The 25,575-nt window shown below is 37.4% G+C and overlaps 1 protein-coding gene across 3 annotated transcripts in view; it reads right to left on the reverse strand.

The window, feature by feature from the left end:
- Positions 1-25,575, reverse strand: part of ROCK2 (Rho associated coiled-coil containing protein kinase 2) — a 101,848-nt gene that overhangs the window by 58,019 nt on the left and 18,254 nt on the right. For all 3 annotated transcript variants that reach the window (XM_068678601.1, XM_068678602.1, XM_068678603.1), the window contains exon 2: positions 1,403-1,484. In XM_068678601.1, the coding sequence (XP_068534702.1) occupies positions 1,403-1,484 (82 nt within the window). The remainder of the gene's footprint in view (positions 1-1,402; positions 1,485-25,575) is intronic.

Consider the following 25,575-nt stretch of genomic DNA (forward strand, 5'->3'; position numbering starts at 1 on the left):
GTGAATTTAAAGACTTGTCTAACTGTAAGTGACAGATTTTTAAAGACACATCTGAGGTCTGAGGTCTCTTTGACTATTACTTATCTATTTCAACCAAAAACTGTCAGTTGGCTTCAAAAACAAAAGCAGTAATAAAACTGTGAACCACAGAAGATGATTGTGTTTCTGCCACTGCTGGTAGCATGGCTGCCACATCAGATGCTTAGTAGTATTTAACACAGCAACGAGAGAGAAGCTGAGATAGAAGAAGGAGCAGCAGTCTTCAGAAAAGGGAACAGACAGCAAGAATATTCAGGGAATATTCACTTACAATACACAGTTGCAGGTAACAAAATTACCTAAAATCCTGTTCCTGACCTTTTTTCTTTTAAAAATATCTACTTGCATTCATTTTAATTTAGGACTATGAAAAATCCCAAGGTATGCCTCCACTTCTAACCTGCTGCTTCTGATTTATTTTATATTCAAGCTATGAAGCTCTGCAAAACTTCACAGAGAAGCACTGAACTCCAAACATAAGAACTCACTACAAAGGACTACACCAGCAACCACTTATTTGAGAAGCATGGAAATTCAAAGAAGTCCTAGAGCAATGGAGAGCAGACTCATAATTCTTACTGGAAATGAATCAAAAGAGGAGTGGCTGATAGACTGCATTCACAGTAACCTTGACACATGCAAATTTTTTTAGTGTAAACAACAAAGAGTTACCCCAAAAACCCTTACTCGCTGCAACATATATTTTAAATCAAATAACCCACTATTTGTACAATATTTTGTTTACGTACATACATACATGGCTGAAAAACATTTTAAAAAGATAAAGTACAGTTACACTTAAAATCAAAATAAAGTTAACTCTTACTGTAACAGTCTTACATTTTCACATGCTCAATAAACGTTTTGATCCTGTCTTCAATTAATTTGCACAGAATCAAGCATTTACACGAAGGTCCAAAAATGCACCCATAGATTTTAAGGTTTTAATTAAGTTTTAAAATCAACAGAAGACGTCTGTGCTAGGTTAAATAAGACTTTATATACAGCGTTTACATTTTGCATAATTCTTACTTGCATAATTTATAATAACTGGGATATGTTTTGCAAATTACTTCACAGCACATAATCAAAATATTTAACACAGAAGGATTTTTCTAACTGTAGTTGTAAAGATTACACTCTACAGTCAGTACTTTCCAATACATTTTCACCAATATAACAACTCCTTAAAATGAAACATCTCTGTAACAAGTGGTCCTTCAAAGCTTTCTTTAACATCTTTCTTAATAAAGTCAGAGGTACAATAATTAGTAAAAAAAAATCAGCAATGCATTTGTGACCACTCAGTTCCTACAACTACAATCACAAAAATGCCATTGTTAAAAGGCTGCTTGCAACTTACATCTATTTAGGAAATTATCAATATTCTTGTTCTTCCTCAGCGCTGGGTAATCCAGATCAAGGACCAAAGAATTCAAGCCATCCTGAAAAGAAATAAAAATATGTTAACTGAGTACTAAAATAATAATTACTACACCACTTTCCTTAAGAGATACTACACCGAGACTGGTTGTATGTTATTTAAACATGTGTTATATTCCTAGCAGGAAAATAAAACAAGCTCTCAAGTGTGCTTATACACCACTCACCCCAAAGCATCACACAAAACACAATGACAGGTTCCAGGCTGGTCTAGAAACAGTGCAGATACACTACCACTAATTAGCGGCACTGGGACTTAAACTGAAGGAGTAGTTTTAATCTTAACCAGTAAGCAATCTTAATGCTTAAAGACGGATTTAATTATCCACACTATTATTTTGATCACATTGTCTCTACCTTCTCATTCTGGCTGTTCAAAATCTGACAGCATATTTTTGCTCTTGGAAGGAAGGCATGAAGGTTCACCACATAATTCAAGCTCACAAAATGATACTGCTTAATTTTGAGGTGAGTCAAAAAAAGAAAGCAGAAGCCTGTGAACCATTCTGCTAATCAATGCTTTCATCAGCTATCAACGCTGCCATCTCCACACCCGAGACCTCTCAGAAAAGCAAAGAACAACATCACCAAAGTCTGACCTAAAAATAGTCTTTTAAACGCCTGCTCTAAGGCTTTAACTCAATTCCACCTTTCAGCAACCTAGAAGAATTTCACAGATTATGCTCCATAACACACAGCCTTTTCCAGTAACACAAAGACAAATAAAAATAAAAATTAGTTTCAGCCACTAGGAGCCAGAGACTGCATTCATACTCAGCATCTTCAGCATTTTACCTAAACTGCCAGTTTTGTTCACTGCTCTAAGAACAAAACCCTGAGATTGCTTCTTAAGGTTTCTGAGCATGAGCAGGGCACAGAGATTTTAGCCAGAGACCTCATCATGTGTATTAATAAGCAACCAACAGAACTGCACAGCCTTTCAATACCCGACACCCATAAATGAGGCTATAGAATCATAGCTGTAGCAACCAATCCACTCATTTATTTTTAAAAATGCCCGGTAAGGGATTGTTTCTGTTGCAAATCTCACTAAAATTATTATCATCTCTAATAATATACCTACTTGGATAGGTATATTTAAAGGCAGGGCCCAAGATTATTAGATACCCACCAAATGCCAGCCTGTGCTACAGATGTATATATACAAATAAGACAGCCTCATCCCTAGAGATGACACTTTTCAGTTTCACCGCATAAAACGTTAATGATTAAGCACATTTTCAAAACTGGGAAACTCAATTGCAGTGTTTTTATATTTTATCTTATTTGTTTTGCCTCCTAGCAAATGAAAGTGTCTTGGGAAACATCGCTAGCAGCCACGAGACCGTTTATGGAAAACAGGAGTTGCTGAAGGAATTACAGATGTATTTGTGTGATTTCCTATACAGATGACTAAAGGTCAGAGACTACAAGCTTGCCTTTCCTCTTTGTTTAATTGGTGTGAAAACATAATTAGCATCTCATTAGGATCATCTGTGGGGTTCCTAACTGGACTACAATTATTGTATTTGACGTAATCATAAAACATCAGGCTCACAGACGCATTAAAACATTGCATGAAGCATAAAACTTCATCAAAGGCAAAAACTCTTGAAAGGTCATCCCAACAAGTAGGATATCAAACAAAGGAAGCAGGAGGCCTGCCTGGATGAGGAAAGAGCTGCACTCAGACATGAAAAGCAGTGAGGGCAGGTGACCCAGGAGAACGGAGATGATGTCCCATCGTGCAGGGACAGTGTCAGGAAACCCAAGGCTGACCTGGAGGTGAGGGAAGGGGATGGAGAAAATACTCCTGAAAACCATTTCCAAACATATGAACAGCAAGGTGATCAGTAACAGTCAGCATGGATTTATGAAGGGGCAATTACACTTCGTCAAGCTGATAGCCTTCTGTAATGAGGCAACTAATTTAGTGGATAAGGGGAAAACAGTTGATGTTGTTTACCTCAACTCTAAGATTTTGGCACTGTCTTCCACTGCATGCTCATAAACAAGCTGACAAAGCATGGGTTACACAAGTGGGAGGTGAGAGGATTGAAGACTGGCTGAAAGACTGGGCCTGGAAGACTTTGATCACTGGCAGAAAGTCCAGTGGAAGGCCAGTCGCTAGTGGTACACCCCAAGGCTCGATACTGGGGCCGGTAATGTTTAACGTCTTTATTAATGACTTGCTGCACCCTGCAAACAAACAAAAATAAACTAGGGCACGCGGCTGACACACCAGAGGGCTGGGCTGCTATCCAAATGGACCTCAACTGCACAGCGAGAACATCAAGAGGAAATGCAGCAGGGGAGGAATAACCCCAGGCACAGGCTTCACTTTTTAGACCTTTTTTATTTTTCTTTTAGACATAACTTTTTAGAACCTCTTTATTAAAGCAAACTTAAAAGCGTCAGTCAGTAAGCCCAAAGGGAAGGCAATGAATAATGCACAGTATCACTCGTTAATTACTTTAAGAACAATAGTTATAGCCAGTACTTAAGTCTCGATCATAACTGCCCCTGCAAGACCCATTAAGGAGAAAGGAGTGATGCATTGGACATCGTACCCATCTTTCAGAGGGACAGAAGACATAGTACCTATTCTTAAATTTGATTAAATTTTTATGAAAGATACAAAACATCTAAAACAAAGTAACAAAGCTGTTAAGTGCTCATGAATTAGTCACTGCATGGATTGTACAGTTGTCCGATGACCTGGACATAACCAACTGAAAGTGTTCTGAGTACAGACGACTTCCTGCAAAATAACGTAACAGAGTATGTCATTACAAACTCTTTATTTAGCAAGTACTGGCTTCCAAAAAAGGACAACTCATTCTACCAGACAGAGTATGTCTGCATGTCAGCAGAAATACACATCTTTACCTTGCACCATGTAGAAAAGGACCCCAGTGGATGATACGATGGAGGACAGATGGGCCATCTTTTAAAATTTAACCTAGCACAATGAAGTCCCAATTCCAATGAGCTGGTAGTCAAGCTCTAACAACACCTAACTATGTAAATGTAAAAGCACTCTGTGGCAACACAAATCAGTGAGGCACATTTCTGTTCTTCTTATTTTTGATGGAGAAGAGAGGGAAGCTCACTTCCTATTTTAATGCTTTTTAGGCAAAGGTATTTTAGAGGCTGCCCAAGTAAAACATTGTTAGTGTGCTCTATTTATATCTTATTCACGAAGGTAAAATAACAAAGTTAGCAACCCCAACAGACATTTTAGTGAAGCTGGATGACAAGGTCCAAAAGAACCATAACTTCTAACTTAAACCGAGCTGTACATTATTTATTTATTGGGTGGGGGAAGGAGGTGCAGAAATATAAAAATACTGAGAACAATATTTGCAGATAATTTTTGATTAGCTGTCTCCTTCTCATGGAGCGCTGGTAACAATTTTCACAAGTATTAACAAACAGAAATTTGAGAAGGGCACAACTGCCTGGTAACTATTTGGAAGTCTCCTAGCTCTTGTGGATATTGCGATGCAGTTGGCATCAGAGAGGTGATTAGTATCAGCATCATAACAAACAGTGTCAATTTGTTTGTATCCCCGTGAACAAACCTTATAAGCACATTTCAAAGACAGGATTCTATGCTCTTAAACATAATTTTAAGTTAATGGATTGCAAATTCTTATCAACATGTACTTTATGAAAGACTTGTGTCTTGCACATTAGCATTTTGTTAAAAAGCCTTTCCTTAAAGCTTTACATTTTCATTAAAAGGCCTTGTTTACATTACTTAACACTAAAATTGCACTACAGTTAGGTTGGGTCAAAAGACTACACAGTAAAACAGAACACTCAAACCAAAGATAAGCAATCCAGGAAATGACATCTCCTCTGTCTAGGCCTCAGAGATAAGTCACTTGAACCAGGAAATATGTTATTAAAGTGATTTCACTGTTCGCTTCCTCTTTCTGCCATTACAAAAGGTTCAGAAGCTAAACAGGACAAAAATAGCAGCTTCCAAACAAACACGCTGTTGGCAAAGACAGCTCTCTCTGCCCACACCATTCCATTAAAAGCCTTTTGCTCTTGGCAAACAGGCTGAAACACTCTCCCTAGATTGTCTTCCAACAGTAAAGTCCAAAGTAGATATTTTTGCACCACCATCCTACATCAGGAGAAGAGCTCTAGGCCACTGCGGTAGCAGAAATCTCCTCTGGGGACAACACGGAGTTTTACCTTCTCAGAGAGCAACTTGTACTGTTACAGACCTGAATGAAATCAAGAAAAAATAGGTGAGAAAAATTCAGGAGATATGACAACTAGTAAATGTTTGATTTCTCTCTCTGACAAAAGGGACTGTTATAGGGAAAAATAATGGTAGCTTCCAAGTAACCAGTTCAATGTTAATTCCCAGCAATGTCACTGAAGCCCTTACAGAATTAAACCACGCCATGCCAATTCTGATTTTTAAAACTGAAACAGATATTTTAACATGTCCAAAGTTGACACACATATATTTTCCACAGGATGTCAAAACAGCTTTGGCTACTTCAATTTACTTCTCATTTTCATGACAAGAAAAAATAATAAAATAAATCAAAACCAAAAAGTAAGAACACTCAATAGCAGCAGTATCAAATGCTTCCTTAGTATTCACAGGAAACAATTCATAACCCTGAAATATTTGGAAAAAAATCACTAAACCATTACATGTAAGAAACCCAAAACACTTTTCCTTTCCTCTTTGCCAGCTTCCCAAATCCTCAAATAATATTTAATAAACTATGCTGCAGTAAGAAATAAGGACAGAAAAGTCTGTAACTTCAGACTACATTTTTCTAACTTGGCCTATGTGCTTTTTAAAGCAGAACTTCCTAAATCTATGCACATGTGAACTGACCACCTAATAATGCTTCACCATGATTAAATCCCCACTATATTCTTTTATATGCCAAATGGACCCTTAAATGATTTTGGTCTTTACTGACTAATTACTTCTTTCCATAATATAGAAGTTACCTTTGAATATAAGGCTAACAGCTCAGTAAGAATGTACAATAGGAAAAAGAACTGATAGATATGCAAGGCAAACATACTGTTTTCCCAAGTTTACTCCAATGATCATTAGGATACCTTGTAATTTGTTTTTATCTTACTAAAATTTAATTAGTATGTGAAGGAATAAGTCACATCATGATAATGCAGCCAACATGTATTGTCAGAAGGTCTTATTTTTCTAGAAGTTCTTTAACATTAAATAACAGATTTAAGGTTAGACATGTACCGAGCATATATATATATTTTAGGAACCTGAAAGGAGTTGCCACAAACTTTGTATGTAAATACTTCATGGGTTGTACTTGCCATCTGATTTCTGTATCATATGGAGATAAGCAAGTATTGACGCATGATTTAAATACTGCCTACAATTGAACAGATGTAGATTTTTCTTCATTGTACAAGAAATACCTCTCAGTGTCTGTCATCATGTGCTACATCCTACATGCACATTTTAATGGTTTTACAGTATTATGTTAAACTCTTCAATTGTAAAGATGGGATGACAACAGACTGAAAACAACTTCATCCTTAAGGCCCAGCAAAAGAATAACCACAAAGCAATCTTTCAAGATGCCACAAGAACAACACAAAGGCAAAGGTGTATAATCACTTAGAGCTTACAAGTAGAAATGACAGAAGATATTTTACGTAAGGATGATTAAAATACAATCACAGAATATCCTGAGTTGGAAAGGATCCATCAGGGTCATCAAGTCCAGCTCCTGGTTCCACACATGACTACCCCAAAATCAGACCCTATGTCTGAGAGCACTGTCCAAACACTTATTGAACTCTGGCAGGCTCGGTACCATGACCACTGCCCTGGGGAGCCTGTCCCAGTGCCCGACCACCTTCTTGGTGAAGAACTTTTTTCTGACACCCAGCCTGAGCCTCCCCTGTCCCAGCTCCATGCTGTTCTCTCGGGTCCTGTCTCTGTCCCCAGAGAGCAGAGCTCAGCGCCTGCCCCTCCGCTCCCCTCGTGAGGGAGCTGCAGGCCGCCATGAGGCCTCCCCTCAGCCTGCCCTGCTCTGGGCTGATTTCAGCCACTCCTCATATGTATCCGTTTTTAGACCCTTTGACATCTTTGTCGCCCTCATTTGGATACTCTCTAATAGTTTTATGTCTTTGTAATGTTGTGGCACCCAAAAATGCACACAGTGTTGGAGGTAAGGCTGCACAGTGCAGAGAAGAGCAGGACAATTCCCTTCCCTCGCCTGGCTGGCAGTGCTGTGGTTGATGCACCCCAGGGTATGGCTGGCCAGGACACACTGCTGGCTCATATTCAATTTGCCATCAAGCAAAACTTCCAGATCCCTTTCTGTGGGGCTTTCTGTGGGCCTGTTGTCCCACACTCTGTATGTGCAGCCAGGGTTGTCCCTTCCCAGATGCAGAATGCAGCACTTGACTCTTTAAACTTCATATTGTTGGTGATTGCCCAGCTCTCTAATTTGTCCAGATCTCTCTGCAAGGCCTCCCCATCCTCAATGGAGTCAACAGCTCCTCCCAATACAGTATCATCTGCAAACTTACTCAAAACACCTTCTGCTCCTACATCCAAGTCATTTGGGAAATCATTAAAAAAATGGAAAATAAAAGAGAACTGGAAAATAAAAGTCCATCATAGGTTAAGAAAAACAAACCAAACACAGAAAGCTCAGGCTTTCCATGCTTTCTTCAACCTTTTTTTCATACATCTGGACATACTTACAAGGAAAAAGAACAAAAGAAAACATCATAGTGATGTTCACTACAGATGAGAAAATGTCCTGAGAGCATCAACTGAAATTAATTCTAGAATACTTAAGGGGGCTGTCCTAGTCAGTCAATATTTTTCTGAGTACTCAGGAGAACAGGAGAGATCAACAGGACTAAAAAGAGCCATCCAAAGCATTACCTTCAGGGTATCACAGTATCAAAGCATTACCTATCGGGGGAGACAACCTGCCAAACTATAGATCTGAATGCTCAGGGAGAGGGAGCGTGAAAAAGATTTTAATCTGTAAACACCCAAAAGAGGTAAGATCCACACTGCAAGTTTTTTGTATCTCTCTCTCAAAGAAAACATAAAATAGTATTATGTAACTGATTTGTGGTAGAACACAGAAAGCAGAGCATCTTACCATAGGAATAAAAGAGAAGATTCACCATTCTCTTAGAAAAATAAAGAATTATACTGTCCAGGGAATCATGGAGAAAATGTCTGAAAGGTAATTATCAGGAGTTTGGTATAAGACTTCGAAAAGTGTGTCAAATAAATTAACCTGGGTTTGTCCTGTTCCAGTTCAACGCGGTATTTTCATTACCACAATAAAGCAAGAAAATGAGTAATGTATCTGTTAAAAGCAAACAAAAATCAGCAAGTGATACCAAGGCACGGAATTCTGAGCACATGGCTTTTATTGTAATTTAAATGATCTTGAAGAAATATTAATTTAAATAACATCAACTCAAGGGGTGAGCACAAAAAAAAAAAAAAGAACCCACCAACATACGCTTTTGAGAGAACTGTAATTTAAATAACATGAAAATGGGAATAATTAGTAAACAGTAAGATAACAATAAAAGACACAGGGTTATAGCAGACCAGAAGTCAAATCTAGGCTGTATAAACAGGAGGTTCACTATGTAAAACCTCACAGAGGACTCATGTTGTTTATGTACTGTTATAGTCTAAACCAGAGTATTGTGTCCAGCTCTGTGAATCCCTATAAGGATTCCAAGAGCAGCAGCTGGAAGAGAACTGAGGGGAGGCTAACAAGAGCAGTAAGTGATAAGCAACATGTACTAGGGAACACTGTTAAAACCAGTCTTCAGTCTTAAAAAAGATCAGCTTAACAGGAGACATGACATCTCTTTTCAGAATGTAAAAAGCTGTTATGAGCAGTGATGGATGGATGTTTCCCTACATTACCAGAAACACTGTAAGAAATTAGCTGAGTTTGGAGTAAAGATTTAGGTTACAGATTAGGGAAAAAAAATATCTAAGTAGCAATTGCGACAAACTGACATAATATGACATAATGAAGCAGAGAAATCTGCCTTACAAGGGTTAGACAAATAGCTGCTACAGCAGATGTATACAACCATGTATCCTACCTCTCAGATTACGACTGTACTAGTGATCCCTAAAATCCCTTCCAAGACTACTTGGAAACTCTTCATACATGAGTTGAAGAAATGCATAAAAGCAGGAACTTAAGCCAGAGAGAGAGGACTGAGAAAAAGAGTGTATCGGGAGCTGTGGGCAAAGGTACAGCAATTTAATCTTTAAAATCTTATTCATTTCAATAAGAACAATGATTAAACAGTTAACCATTCCAAAAATGCATGTTTTCTTCCCAAATACATTCATTAGTTGTTTCTCTGCCAAATCAGTTGCTGCTATTTTCTCCTTAAACCTTAGTAGAATAAAACAGGTCTGCATGTTTTGCTAGTTAGCACTGTAGCCATGGAAAATTCAGCAGTTCAGCATAATCTGTTTTTATCTGAAGTCACTGTACATTTCCATGTTCTTTAGTTAACTTTGATTTTAGAATTCTTTTTGCTTTCAAAAATTACTGTGTACTGAAGCCCAGAATTGCAAACCTGTTAAAGTAACACTGGGGATAATTTCCTATTAATTTGAATTCTCCAAGGCCTTTAATAGTAAGCTTAGCTTCTTAACAAGAGAAAAAAAGCAGTATGGTCATTTCCACTGCTAACTCTCCTGCAGCAAGCCATTTATGCATCGATTCAGAAGTTCTCCCAAGCAATCAAGCAGAACAGCACGAATACTAGAACTGCAAGCAAACTATCTACAAATGCACAGAAAACAAACACAAACCTAAAACTGCTTCTCTGACACCCTGAAAAAGTGGAATTACCTACTGTTCCATAAAAATCCAAATGGAAAATGCCACATCTTATTCATCTCTGTTTTCCTGAGCAGGACTTTCAAAGCCTACAGCTGGTAATACAAATCAGTGGTAATACAAAGAACCCAGATAAAAGGTCAGGGAGCTCTATGAGGTCGGAGACAGATGTACAGTCTATTCTTAAAATCCTGGTTTCACCACAAGGCTGTCCTTGTTTCATATTAATTAAGGGCTCTGCTTCTCCATCATAAAAAAATGTTTCTATTTATCTTTTCTTACCCTCAAGCAGCTCAATCTGTGAAGCGAGTTTCAGCAACAAGACACTGCACCTTGCACCACCTGAGACATTTACCCCTCAATTTCACAATGAGCTTATTTTTAGATAAATATATTTCATATCTATTTCTTCATATATATGTTTTACTGATCTATTTAGCAGTCTTGGATAATAAGATGTAACAACCAATCTGGCAACTAAAAAGAACACTTATTAGAGTATATAATGAAAATGGCAACAAGCTGCTTCATAGTAACTAGAATAGTAAAAAAACAGACCTGAAAGAAAAAAAAATCAAGATGCCATTTAGAATCATCCTCCTCTAAAAGTGAGATTAACTAAAGTAACAAAAGGACTTTTATTTTTTTCCCCCAATCACTGATTCAGAACAAATGATTACAAAACCTCCCAGTACTAAAAATATCAGCAACTGTTTAGAATATTTCTGACCCCAATAAATAATAGTTTGTCTATCATGGTATCTCCTGCCTAACCTCAAAGTTGATGTCAGCATACTGATCAGCAGCACCACATATATCTTAAAATATAATTCCATGAACCCTGATTTCCAGTTAAAGTGATAAATAAAACTGAAGCAATCAAAACCACATCTAACTTTGGAGTAAACAATTTTCATGCCACATGGAGAAATGTAGAAGACTCACTGTCACAGATTGATTTTTTATTTTTATTTTTTGAAAGGTCAAGATAACCAGACTAATCCAGCAAGCATCAGAATGCTTTGACCCATAAACTAGCAAAAACAGCCCTGTTTCCACACCAGGGGAGAAACAATTCATGTCAAATAGAAATAGTCAAAAGAGAGTTTTACCATTTACTGCTGCATTACATACTAACACATGGATATGTTTTATGAAAAACAATCGAAAAAGGAAATAATTGTAAAAATGACTGCCAGGAGAGAAAGGGAGTCTGCAGGTAAGAGAGAGTATCACATACAAGACAATTAGCTTAAGATTTGCTTTGAATGAGTACCTACCTAATAACAGTGGAAGAAAATTAGTGGAATTTAAACAAAATGACTACGCGCAATAATTTATACCAACCACCAATATCCCAAATAATTGAAGCAAAAGTTTATCAACATAAAGAAAAACAGTTTTTATTTTTGCAATAATATATATGCATTATATATGGGTAAGGAGATGATTATTTTAATCCAAAGAAACTAAGCAGCCCTAAAAAATGTCTCACAGAAATAAATTTGACAAAGGAAAATTACAAATCATTTTAGCCTATTTAATTAAAAGCATATTTCAAGAAAATATTGTATGAATGCCTTATTTTTTAAGGCAAACTGACAGTATTTGTACCCTTTCAAAATCTTAGCTAACACAGGGTTTATCTTTTCTATTACGAATTTTAAAAAGGGCACCTAATTCTATGGAATCAGTTTGAGGAAAGGTTAGTGACTTTCTTTAGTAGAACCGTGTGTTCCTAAAGCATGACTCCCACTTCATACATAAGGTTAACTTCATTTGGAGTTGCAAATAAGCACATTGCGATATCCTGCTCCACCATCCAATATGCACCCTCCCCTAGAAACAACCTTCACTGATGACTTGCCTGCAATCAAATTTACTAATAATTTTGTCTCTCAAATAGATAATGAACTCTTCGATAAAATAAACTTACATAATGAAAATATGTTTAAATACCTAATAATACAGAAATACCAATTAAATTCCAATTCCCATGTCAGGACTACTAATGAGATATTCTAGGCTTTATAAAGCGTAACAGGAACTTTTGTAGATGAATTATGCTGAAAACTCAAAACATATGCTTTTAGGGCCTGATTAGACTAATCTTCCATCCTATGTAAAATTCATGAGGACTATTTTTCATCAATGAACTGAAATTTTCTCACCAACTTCAACAATAAAAAGGTATTTAAGAGGTCACTAGCCTCCGCTTCTTGCAGTGGAAAGGAACACCAACTAGATTTAATGGTAAGTTCAACTAGAAGTGTTTGATCTTCCATGTTTGTCTCTGGAATAAAAAGAATATGTCATGAAATCATTTGAAGAAATTTCCTATTACTGAAATAGTGACAAAAATAAAAAGAGAAGAAAACCACATAACTGGCTGTCCTGTAAAAAAAAAACACAACAGACCAGAATCACACTTGGCAGAGACATTAAGTAGCTGCTTTGAGCAGGGGCTGAACCCAGATGACCTCCCGAGGTCTTCAAAGCTGAATAATTCTGTGATTCTACAATTACATTTGAACTGAGCATATGCAAGTTGGCACCATTGGTCCAAAAATGTCTGGTTCAGCAGAAGATAGTCCTTAAATAAGGATTTTCTTTATTGTTAAAAAAAAAAAGTTTAACAGACTTTGGTTAACAGGAACCTCTTCTCTACAGATTTTGACAGACTTAATTCAGAAAGCCTGATGAAGTAAGGGTCTACTGTAATCGTCCGCTGTTATTGCTAATTTTTCAAGTCCCTAAGCAAAAAGTTTATTATGTGCATAAGTAGATATTGATTAGGTATTTCATCTAGAAGATTAGTCAGGACTTTGACATTGAAAACAACTAACCCATAATGTTGGGAACAGATTTTGGTACCAGAGGTGGTCCAAAGGGGCATGGAAGAGATCAGGTAATTTCTTCTGAGGAATTTTTCAACTACTTCATCAATAAAAGAATTCAGTCATGGAAGAAAAAATGGTTGCTTAGTCACTAAAATCTGAAGATTTTAAAATAAGACTTTAATGTCAAGATACATGCAGAACCTTGCTTTAGAAGTAAGAAAAATTCATTATAAAATACAAATTTCCATCACAGTCAATCACAAACTGGGAAAAACAACAGCTCTGAACTTCTGATCGCTTTATCTAGCCATAACTTCCAGCCAGTGCATCTTGTTATACTCTGTGTTATGAATCAATTTGCAGATTCCTCTTCCAGCAACTAAATATTGGAATGGCTGTGATTAAACCTACTTCTCTCAAACTTGAAGTTACGCTGCCCTTGCAAAACCACAATATATATGCAGACATGTATATCCTTGCACAGACATTCATATCCTGGCAATGAAAGGATATGAAGGGCAGTAAGAAAGGCTGCTATTAGCGAATCATCAGCAAAAGTAAGTACACATGGGCAGGCTTTCTCAGTGGGGTAGGAGAGCTAGTGACAGAAGGCACAGAAAAGACTGGGTGAGCTTTTTTGCTGCTGTCTCCTGGGACACACACCGCTCTCCTGCAGGGACTCTGATGGGATGCATCTGAGGGAGCTAAGGAGAAAGTCAGATTCATTACCAGGCTGCTCTCTACCACCTTAGAAAGGTCACAGCAACTTGGGAGGTTGCTGATAACCGGAAAAAGGCAAGTGTCATGCTTGTCTCCAAGAAGGGCATGAAAAAGGATCTGATGAACTACAGGCCTGAATTACAGTTAACCTCAGGTCCCAGGACAATTATGAAGCTAATCCCTCTGGAAGCTATTTGCAGATAGATGAAGAAACAGATAACTGAATAAGCATCACAAGCAAATTGCATCCAATCAATCCGACCACACTCTAACACAAGAGGCAACAGACACAAGCTACCACATGGGAAACTGCAATCGCCTGTATGGAAATGATTTTTTCACCAATGGGAGTGGTCAAACATTGGAACAGGTTGCCTAAAGATAATATGGAGTCTGTATTTGGAGATTTTTAAAACATAACTCACCATAAAACCATCATCATCTAATGGGACCTGCTTAAGAGCATATCAGTGGCTTGGGCCAGAAGACCTCCAAAGGCCTCTTGCTTCCTAGACTACTCTATGATGGGTGCCTTTATTCAATTCTGTAAAAAAGTTTCAATCAAACAGAGCTCAATTACTGTCAGGATGCCATGTAAACCTTCAGAAACGCCACAAATTATTTGGCTAGACAGTGCTGTTAGAAGAGCTGACAGGAAATTTTGGAAAACAATGCTTCTTCGTGAGCTGTATTGTCACAGAGTCATCGATCAGGGGTGATGGCTTGTCTGCGGAAGATCGTGACTTCGTTTTGTTTTGTACTGCTGTCAAATCTAAGATAAGAGATGAATAAACACAAACTGGAATACACAGAGCATCAAAGGCAATCACCTTAGATCTGCTCTCCTACATATGTGGTGACTCATTAAAATAATTTGCTCTTTGGATCCCAGTTAACAATAGGATGGAAGGCAAATGAAGCTAGCTAGCATGCAAGAGACTCATCGTGGAAGATTTTTTTCACATCACAGAGTAAAGCTGGAACTTATTGTCATGGAATGTTTCTGCTGCCAAGAAACTCACATTGGTCTGAAGGCTATTTGATTCAACAGAGATGGAGCTGTCAAAAGCTATGAGACAGAAAAATACTCCAACTACCTCAGGAAGCTCCTGAACTGTGTTGCCTCCACAGGCTGAGAGATTTTAACAGGATAGGAAGCTTCCTTCTCTTACACTCTCTCCTAGGCATTTATAGCAATTGGCTACTGATGATAACAGGGTATTAGGCTAGACAGATTCTTGGTTCAATCTAGTTTCCATTCTAGTCATTCATTTTCATGTTATTACTCTGGGCAACTGTCTCATTATTCCTACAGAAGCTGCTACGATCCCAACAAGTAATTACAAGGAAATGAAACAGAGGCTGTTCTTCAGTTCCAGTGTTATATCCTCTGTACAGAAAAGGACATTAAGGGGTCAAACTCAAAAATACCCAAGGAAAAGGAGAACAGCTTATCAATAAAGACCAGCAGTCTGAAACTAGTAGTGCACTGCATCTTACCTTAAATGTAAAAAACGAAGGCTAGGTTCAAAAGTCACTTCTGGCAACAGCCAAATCAAGTGTCATTGCTATAAAGCAGGTTATGAGCTTAACAAAAATATTTGAAAGTACCTAGTATTGGCTCCAGATGGAATAAAATGGGTTTTCTCATCTGAGTGATACACAGAAGAAGAAAACTCTTTATCATTTAGTGATGTTTTTAAGTAATAACTCATCTATTTTAAGCTACCATATGTATCTGAGAAATAGTACTACCAATATATACACGTAAAATTTTATATTAAAAGTTTTCCAACATTTAGATATAGTAGACTGAAGGCTGAGCGTCCAACATTATTTCACGTCTCCTTTCACGTGATGATAATCCTTCCAGCATGGAATGGGTGGATATGCAATCCGCCTTTGTATCCTCTTCCCGAGATGCAACTTCATCTCTCATTCAGTGAAAACAAAACCAACAGTACTGAGTGTATAAAATTTCTCTTTGGTTGTTTAAAAACAACATTCCAGGTACATTCGATGCTTTTAGGACTTTATTTTCATTACTGCACAGACAACGCAAAAAACACTCACACTGCAGTTTCTGAAATAGCATGACTGATTATCAATTTTACAGCTGGTTAAACCTCATTCTAGTTAGAATAGGCTATTTGTTGTGGTAATACTCTAGATGGTAATTGTGAAATAAAGTGGGACACTTGGTCTGCCATTTGCATAACAAGTTCCCAGAACATTTTTCTTCCCCAGTATCCCAGCTGTAGGTGCAATCAAACAGTTGGGTGCACTTATGTATACACCAGATCATTTTGTTTGCATTTCTGAAAATGAATCACATCAAATTAGTAAAGGAAACCGCAGCCTTCTAAAAATACCCCGAATCATAATGCAATTCCCTAGACTTTTACTGCTAAAAGTGAAAACAGTTATAAGTTGTAGCAGAGTGTAAAGGTATTATTCACCTTCAAGAGAACACCAGTGTCTTATCTTTTAAGAAAGAATGCCTATTTCGATCTTCAATTTTCTGTTTAGTTGCACAATTTCACCAACTTTGGAAACCAGACTTCTCAAATACCAATTCCAAATAAGGCTGATCTCCAATAACAAATAGTATTGTGAAATTGTTCTGAAATCAGCAGTACTGGAGTAAAAACAATTTTTTTTTTTTCACAAAGAGTTATGTTCCTGAGTCATTGTACAATCTCTCTTCTGTTCATTACATATAAAACTTTTGTACATATGCACATTCATCCTCCTAGCCATGAAAACTAATGTGGTTTTCAGACGGCCATACAAGTGATACATTCTTGAGAAACAATCACTTCCAAAGATACTACATTTTGAAGTCAACATTTACCTTCTTTTACTCTTTAAGAGAATTCCTGCCCTCTAACTTCCTCAACACAAATCATGAATATTTATATATCACTGCATATCTTCATAACATTCCCTTTTTACTTGCAACTTGCATGAAAATATTTCAAAGCTAATACATAAACATAGCATTATAAAAATTTAGTGTGTTGACACAATGCAGCTTACTTTCTAATACTTATTTCTACATTTTAATATCACCTTGTTCTACATACTATGCAATTCTATATTTAAGCCATCTCTTCACTCAGAATGCCATCACTCTCAGTGGAAATACTTGAGTTAGATACCAAAATAGAACTCCTAGAAGTATTAATCCCTTATGCTGACTCATTTACCTGAAAATATAACTTCAGTTCTTCGAAAGTACAAACCTAACTTCATTAAGAATTCAAATCACAGATGTTAAACTATACTTTTCAGAAACATTTATTACAGTTACTACTTTCGTCACAGTAACAGCTATTTATGATATTTGGCTAGTATGCAAACCATGCTATTTTGTCTGATCCTACTTTAAATCATCCTGAACAATAAACTGACCATGAAGTGCCTGTCTAAAAAGTATAAACCAACTGCATTTGCTATGCATCAGCAAGTAAAACCATTTCCCTGAAGGACAGATAAAGAAGATTTCAAGAAGCTAGGAAATATTGCAGTAATCAAATTTGGAGATATTAAGGTCCCAAACATTAATCATCACAAATACCGATGCAAATTTAGCCTCAGAACTAGACCCCACTTGTTCATGAAAAGGATTTGGGAGAACGAAAATCCACAGACGAGTTTCTACAATAAATCACAGTACTGAAAATGAAGGTTTATAGTAAAATGACCAGAAGAAAAAAAAAAGGCCATTTTTTTTTGTAGACAAGACATAGACAAGAAAGGAGGTCAACAGTTGAAAAGATGTAAGGATAGAAAAGGATTGCACACGGAAATGCCTAGCATCATTCCAAAGACATTTTGAAAGGAATTCTAAATATTGTTATCACTCAGAGTTGGGCAGAAGGAGGAGAGGACCAGGTAAAATTGTTACGGCCTTTTCAATCTGAACAGCTATTTCAAATTATACAATAATGCTTCTACATTCACTTTAAATCCTATTAATCACTGAAGTTTGTGAGAAGCTGAAGCTAGATATCAAAACTTTAAAGAATGTCAGCAAATGATAGATGGATATTCATCTCTCTACCATTGACCAATATTGTGGGGAAAACTGAAGATGCTTATTTTAAAAGAGAGCTTTCCTGTGAAATTATAAAATGCTACTAATACATACTATTTTTTATAGATTCACTTAAAATTTTTGCTGATAAATTTATTTAGTAAAAGGACAGTGCAATTTTTTGCAGATATTCCTATATACAGATATAAAAAACAGCGTATCAATAAAGCATAAAAAATGACTGTAAGATGACCTCTTTTCTGAGGCCTTCCCAGTTTCAAATAAGGAAAAAATAGGAGTCTTAGAGTTTCTTGTTGAGTTTATAAAACGGATTCCTTTCAGATCCACCAGCAACCCAGCATCTACAAAGAGAGAGTTTGGAAGGCAGCAGCTCAGCCATGAAGGCACAGAACATCCTCCTGGTGGACTTCACAGGCCATGTGGGGTACTGGTCAACTGAAAAAACAAAACCTTAAGCGGTCCTACTATCTTTCAAGAAGGCAGCCCTGATTTAAGAATGACACATGTTCCAAATTCCCAGAGAAAGGTATTATGGAACAAACAAGTCAGTGCAATCTTCTGCAGCAAAAATACCCAAAGCAATGACTTAGACCCCGTGTAGACCGTGGAGATGTATTTTATGCCATTGTCTGTTTTAGAGGAGTATAAGCAGCAGGATTACACCCCACAGAATCCAGTACAGCTCTTTCTTGCTCTTCCCATCATAAACTGAAATGCAGACTGAGACTATGGCTTGGAGTAGGTGCACAATCATGCTGGGTTGATGACACGCTTCCCTTCTCCTCCCCCTTACTAATCTTCAGTGTCAAAGATTATTTCCCATTCATGACTCAAACTCACAATGCTGGTAATCAACTGATTTCCTTCACTGGAATCTGTACAGGATCTGCTTTAATGAAAAAAAAAAAAAAAAAAGCTATATATTTTTTAAAATGTCCTTTATTAGACAAAACTGGAGGACATTGTACATTGGGAACATGAGGGGTAAAAGACCTCAAGATCAAAGATAGGTTTGCCAGGTACCATAAATTAAAACAAACATCCACCAGTATCACTCATTAGTGAGAAACCATTCACCCATTCACCTTTGCTACCAAAGCAACCAAAGCAGTTTACTAGCATCATTTTCTGTTATATCACCTCCTTATCCCCATTTTTACAGCAGTTTCTACAGTTCAGGAACATAAAAAGAAAGCCTTTAATCAATACTTAGAAACCTTGCCCTTATTTGAAGTGTATTTATAATATGGACAACGGACATTTGTTCAAAGTTTAAAGTGCTGTATATAGTAAGAGCACTCCAAAACATGAAAGCAGGGCCTCTTTTTATGAAGTATCTTCTAAAGTAACAAACGCCATAATTTATTTAAGACTTCGAAAGAATCTTCACAGGCCATCATTGGAAATATTCATCGTTGCCCCATCAAAGCGTCCAACAACCATTGGAAGTGCTCATAGTCTGCTGGGCAGGGCTTTGGCCAACCCGATCTAGTGAGAGACATCCCTGTCTGCTGCAGAGGGGCGATCTTTGTGATCTATGTGATCTTAAAAGGTGCCTTCCAACCCGAAGTCTTCTATGGCTCAGTGATCACTCAATTTTCACACGCGTGGAAGTTGACCCTCTTCCTAAACTGTTCATCTGCTGACTGAAATTTTACAGATTCTTACTTCGCTTTTAAAAACTCGATTTTAAACAAATATGCCAATTTTACTATATCCAAATACACGTGTTCAAGTGTTCTGTTGCTTCACCAATACCAAATACATTTGGTAAAACCAACAGCCGTTCACACGTCTGCCAGCTGAGGTCATGCAGAATCGCATCCCACCGCAGCAGCAAGGAAGAGGCTTGGCAGAGAGGTGAAGCTGTGCCACCAAGGCACGGTGCTGGCAGCGGAGCAGAAGCGTGGCCATGGCCAGGGATGACCAGCGCTCTCCTGCAGCTCCGCCTTTCTGTTTCAGGCAGGAGTGTGCCTTCCAGCACAAAAAACACAGGGATCTCCTAGAAAGAATCCAGCGGAGGGCCACAAAGATGATACGGGGCCTGGAGCATCTTCCCTATGAGGAAAGGCTGAGAGACCTGGGGCTGTTCAGCCTGGAGAAAAAGAAGACTGAGAGGGGATCTCCTCAATGTGTATAAATACCTGAGGGGTGGGAGACAGAGGGATTTGGCCAACCTCTTCTCAGTGGTTTGTGGGGACAGGACAAGGGGCAATGGCCACAAAATGGAGCCCAGGCAGTTCCGCACCAACATGCGGAAGAACTTCTTCACGGTGAGGGTGACGGAGCACTGGGACAGGCTGCCCAGGGAGGCTGTGGGGTCTCCTTCTCTGGAGATATTCAAGGCCCCTCTGGATGCCCCCTTGGGCAGCCTGCTCTAGGGAACCTGCCTTAGCAGAGGGGTTGGACCCGATGATCTCTGGAGGTCCCTTCCAACACCTACAGTTCTGTGATTCCCAGCTCTCCTCTCATTCACCAAGTGGGGTGGCCAGACTGCAGTCTGCCAGTGCTGGGAGGAGTGGTTGGGTGCTGAGGTGCCAAAATCTACCATCCCCTCCCTGTGCCCAAAACCCTTCATAGCCACTTCCCCCTCCAGTATTTGCCAGCTCTTCCCTTCTAACCCACACCAACATACATATGTGTTTGAAAACTGCAATGAGGAGGAGAAAAAAAACCCACACTGCAAGCATTTTCCAAACTTGGACACCATCCTTCAGTTACATCTTAAAGCAAATTCTGCCTTACCTTCCTTTCTGACACACACTTCCATTCAAGTTGAAAAAACACACTACCATAAATAAAAGCCAATCTTTTTTTGCCAAAATGCAGTTTACCAGGAATTAGGGTTGGTTGCAAGGACGCGTGTATCACTTTTGCGTATCAACTTGACACGCACTGTTAACAAGAATGCTAATAAAGATACAAACTCATCCACTTTGGCATGCAGAGATATTTTAATTGTGAAACTTCTTATTAACACTATTTTAGGTATTTTCTAAATATAAATACATAAATTCACAAGAAGTCTCCCAAGTTCTGAAGATATTTATAAATACGTGATCTAATCTTACTTTATTACATACATGCAAACTCACAAAAATGCTTGGCTGTATGTTGATTTCTACCCTTTCAAACACTGCAATTGAGATTGTATGTGCAAAGTCAACAGAATCAAGTCTTCACCTTCTAAAAATGTTTAGAAAAGTATCATCATACTTCATTTTAGAAACATCTTCCACTCATACAGAAAGCAGTTGAACAAAGAACAGATCAGCGTACCTGTCCACCCCTAAGAACAGCTGCTCAAACAGGATCCTGAAGTAGGTAGACGATTAGTTGGGAAAATCATTTAATTTCCTCATCTGTCCCAAATTTCAGATGATATGTAAGGTCCATCTGCATGAGCTATTATGCAAACATTTGTGTGAAAAGCAGGAATTTTTAACAATACTACAGTGAACTGCAACTTATCCAAAATATGCCTATGTAAACTTTAAACTCAAAGTGTGACAGCATACACATGTGAAACTGACATTCCCGATAGAAGAAAGTGAAGTTACACTCTATGATACAGAAAATTGCAGTGCTCTATTCAAAATTACTTCAACTACATAATTATGTTACACTGTAATTAAGTGTATTTTTCCAACTAGCCATCACCTCCATAAACCAACTCGCTCCTTTTGAATGTTCCTACTAAGCCAAAACCAAGGAAGCATCCAGAGACCTTCAAGGGGCTCTTCAGAAGCCCCATGACACAGCTGCATCCTGCTGGCACCTCATATCACACTGAAAGAGCTAAATCCTTCCCTGGACAGAAAGGGGTTGAATGCAAATGTTCAAATAATAAGCACGAAGGGCAACTGAGATGTATGCCATGACTTTCCGGGCAACTTTGAGGAACATGAAGCACTGTAGCTGTAAATGCAGAGGGAAGCTATGCTCTCCATGGGACTTGAAAGTGAGACAAACGCTTTTCCAAGTTCCACTTGGAAACTAAGCTGCATCACTTCTGCTACTGAAATAAGGATGAAAAAGTGAAAGTTAATCGCTACTTTGTACTGCAATAAGATACTTCAGTAAAGCTTCACCTCATTTATACTGAAATCAGTGGAACTCTAATATTCAAGGCTTTTTGAAAGTGCGTTTTTTGTTTTTTGTTTTTTTTTTTTTTTAATGTCAAAAATAGTTATTTAACTAAGATGTGTTACTGTATACCTAGTCCTTTGCAGTTTTTTACCTTGCTGGGGCTCCACCTCAGCTTGATTTTCAGTGAAACGCCATTTTCTCAAAGCCAATTTTGCATTATTTCCATAATTTGCCATTAATTGATCTTGTGATTAATACAAACACAGTCATGTGCCTTCTTCAAAGCTGCCATGGATTATTTCAGCCAGCACATTTTCAGCTTTTTTTTTTTTTTTTAAACTCATCTTATTTACACAGCCCAGCTTGCCATGTCATTTTTTCCTACAACCATTTTTTCTCTTTGTTACATGTGAACAGGTCTGCTGTATTAACAATGTGTGTTGGCCTTCTCAGCAGACCACACAGCAAAAGACCTTTTCAAAGCTTCAGATTGAAAAGACCACAAACTTTTGAAGACTGGGGGCCTTTTTGACAAAGAAAGTCAATCTTTAAACAATAATTTTAGGAAATCTATACTTCAACAGTTAAGCTGTGCTTCTCCCCCCCACATGCACATACAAACCTGCAGAGGACTTTGGATTTTTTTTTCCTTGAAGTTAGTGACTCCTTTATAGTTTAGACTGCTCTCTGAAATTGTTTTTCTCTTTTCAACCTACTCAAAATAACAGTCAAGTCTATTTCATGGCTAAACAATAACACTAAGAATTGGCAAAAGCAAAGAAATTCTAAAAAACTACTATTAATAACCATTTAAAAAGAGGTTCTGAAGGTCAGTCACTTTGAATGATACTGCTATCTCAGCATATTTTTTTTTTGAAAGTATTAAATCTACCATACAGTCTTCATTAAGTTGTAGCTTTATTATAAGTATTTTACTTCCATGTGCCTCAAAGAATTGCACTACACAGTGAAATTCAACAGAAGTACCCAACTTAACTGAAAAATTCTGTCAGCTAATTAGCAAATGTTTGATAGAACTGTTATTTAAGAGCACTTCAGAAACTTGACTAGGGAGCAAAAGAGGTTCTGTCTGGCACCATCTCCCAATGAGAGGCACATCTCTGAATAAACCATTCAGGTTTTGGAACACCAACATTGACAGAATGCCTGGGTGGCCATATAAAGTTGCAGCTTTATATTCTTAGTATTTATTTTCCATAATTTCTTGGAATGCAGTTCGTGTTTTGTAATAGAAGTCTTTCTAATCTTCACATTTTAGCTGTGTGATGTCATTTCACCCCTTTAACAAGAGACATTCTTCAGCCAATTAACCCATTTTATTAAAAAGGTATTAATGTTCTCATTTACATAACAAGCTCTCCATTGCTATGTATTCCTTCCCTAACATGACAGCCTCACATTAGGAACAATGCACGTAAGAGATTTAATTATAAAATCTGCAGTGCGTCCCTCCTAAACCACCTACCTCCAGGTCTCATCTCCAAACAGCTGGCTTAGACAAATCGTAACAGATACTATATACATTACCTATATATAATGTATGATTTTTTCAAAAGAACTTGGATTTTAAAATAAAGTGAATAAATTTGCAACACATGATAACGTATTAGAGTTTATTAAAATCATTTAAACGTGATTGTGTTAGTGTTAAAATGAGTAAAAGCCCAGAAGTTGTAGTAAGTCTCACTCTTGCGATACACGATGAAGCACTTATTTGCTACACCTTCTAGCAAAGTCTGAAGGTCTTCCACAAATACCAGACCTGAAACTGTTGAAATTGTAAAAATGTTGGTAAGTGTTTTGTTTTAGCTCGCTGAAGAAAAATAACCAAAATCATTTTTTTTTGAGTGGTTCTGAGATAGAATTTAGTGAACAACTTGCACTTTTCCTTAAAAAAAAAAAAAAAAAAAAAAAAAAAACAATTCTGATAACTTTCATAGAAGGTAATAATCAGCATATGCCATTCTAATATACATGCTCTATTATCAAGGACAAGTAAAGAAATACACTTCAAAAGGGTCTTCTATGTTAACCCCAAACTGTAAAAAAAACAGCCACTATATTCTTGGCACTGTCCAGAAGCATTTGAATAAGAACTGCAGAGACATCAGCAGCTCAAGCCTGTGCTATGGTTAAGTGGTATGTGATATCCACAGCAGTTAAGATGGATGTCTCAAGCACTTACTCCATCTGACGCTTCTCAAAACAAACTACGAAAGCAGGTTAACATTACCCTCTGCTTCCAAAGCTGTGTATGTTGAAGGCGTCTAACAATGAATAAATCAATTACAGCAACTGGCAGTAATTTTTCAGGGCTGCAGATTAACCAGTCAAGCAGCATGTATTTGCATATAGCAATAATCTATTCAAGGTCTGAGGATGAAGTTCCAGGACAGTCTAAACCAGTCTCCCTGTCCCCTAAACAAAAATCCCCACCCCTCCTTTGACTCAGCAGCAGCGTGTTTCTCATCCTGAGCAAGCCAGTTCAGGGAGCTAAACTGGACAGGTCTTTTGCACTTTTCATTTTTGGTCATTTATCTCCTTAAAGCTACTCACTGCAGCTACAGTTAAGCAAAAACAACAGAAAAAAAAATAATACAGCAACCAAGACAAATCAGATTAGATGCACGAGTAATCATCCCTGGTACAGGATCCATTCATTCAAACTTGAACGGAAAAAAAAAAAAAAAAGAAAACATTGTTTCTTTTAAACATTGTTTCTTTTTTAATACAATTTCAGTTGAAAAAAGATGTAATCGAGTCTCTAGAACTAATTGTTTCTGGTTGTACTAATCAGTCTATTTTAAGTACAGAAAATACTTTTGTAACTGTGTAAGTAAACTATGCTAAGCATACTATCAATAGCCATTAGTTTACCCATAAAAAATGTTTTGCATTTCATTGAGTTATATTGCACACTGAAGAGGACTGATACATTTCTCTGAAACAAAACACCCCCTTCATATTTATTTATTTTTTTAAAGTTACTTAGTAAGTTCACTCTTAATTTCCTGACTTAAAAATGTATAGTGTCACAACAGGGAATGTTTCTATACTTAAATATGGAACTGTTCAAACATAAGTACAGTACTTTCTTCTGCTTAGAGGATAAGAAATTTAGTGAGTAACTAAAAAAGGTAATTCTTAAGAAAGCCATATTTAGATATTAAGCAAGGGCCACTTTCAGCTGTAACATACACAGCTGTATCAGTAAATAGGTATTTTGGGAAGAGAGTCATCATAAAGTACCATGATTTAAAAGCTTCCATGCCAAATTGATTCATCCTCTATCTAGAAACGGTAACATTACTTCACTTCTTCAAATAGATTTTTCCCCATCTTATTTAAGACTGTGGTTGTGACCTCCTGAATAAAAGTGCTGTTTGGATTTATATTAAGTAGTTTGAGTTATTTATCCTGGGTTTTGTGTAAATATACCTTGCAAAAAACTGAACACTCTTCCTCTTCAACTTCCTAC

The sequence above is a fragment of the Anas acuta genome, chromosome 3, assembly GCF_963932015.1.
Source record: "Anas acuta chromosome 3, bAnaAcu1.1, whole genome shotgun sequence".
In the NCBI taxonomy this organism is placed as follows: Eukaryota; Metazoa; Chordata; class Aves; order Anseriformes; family Anatidae; genus Anas; species Anas acuta.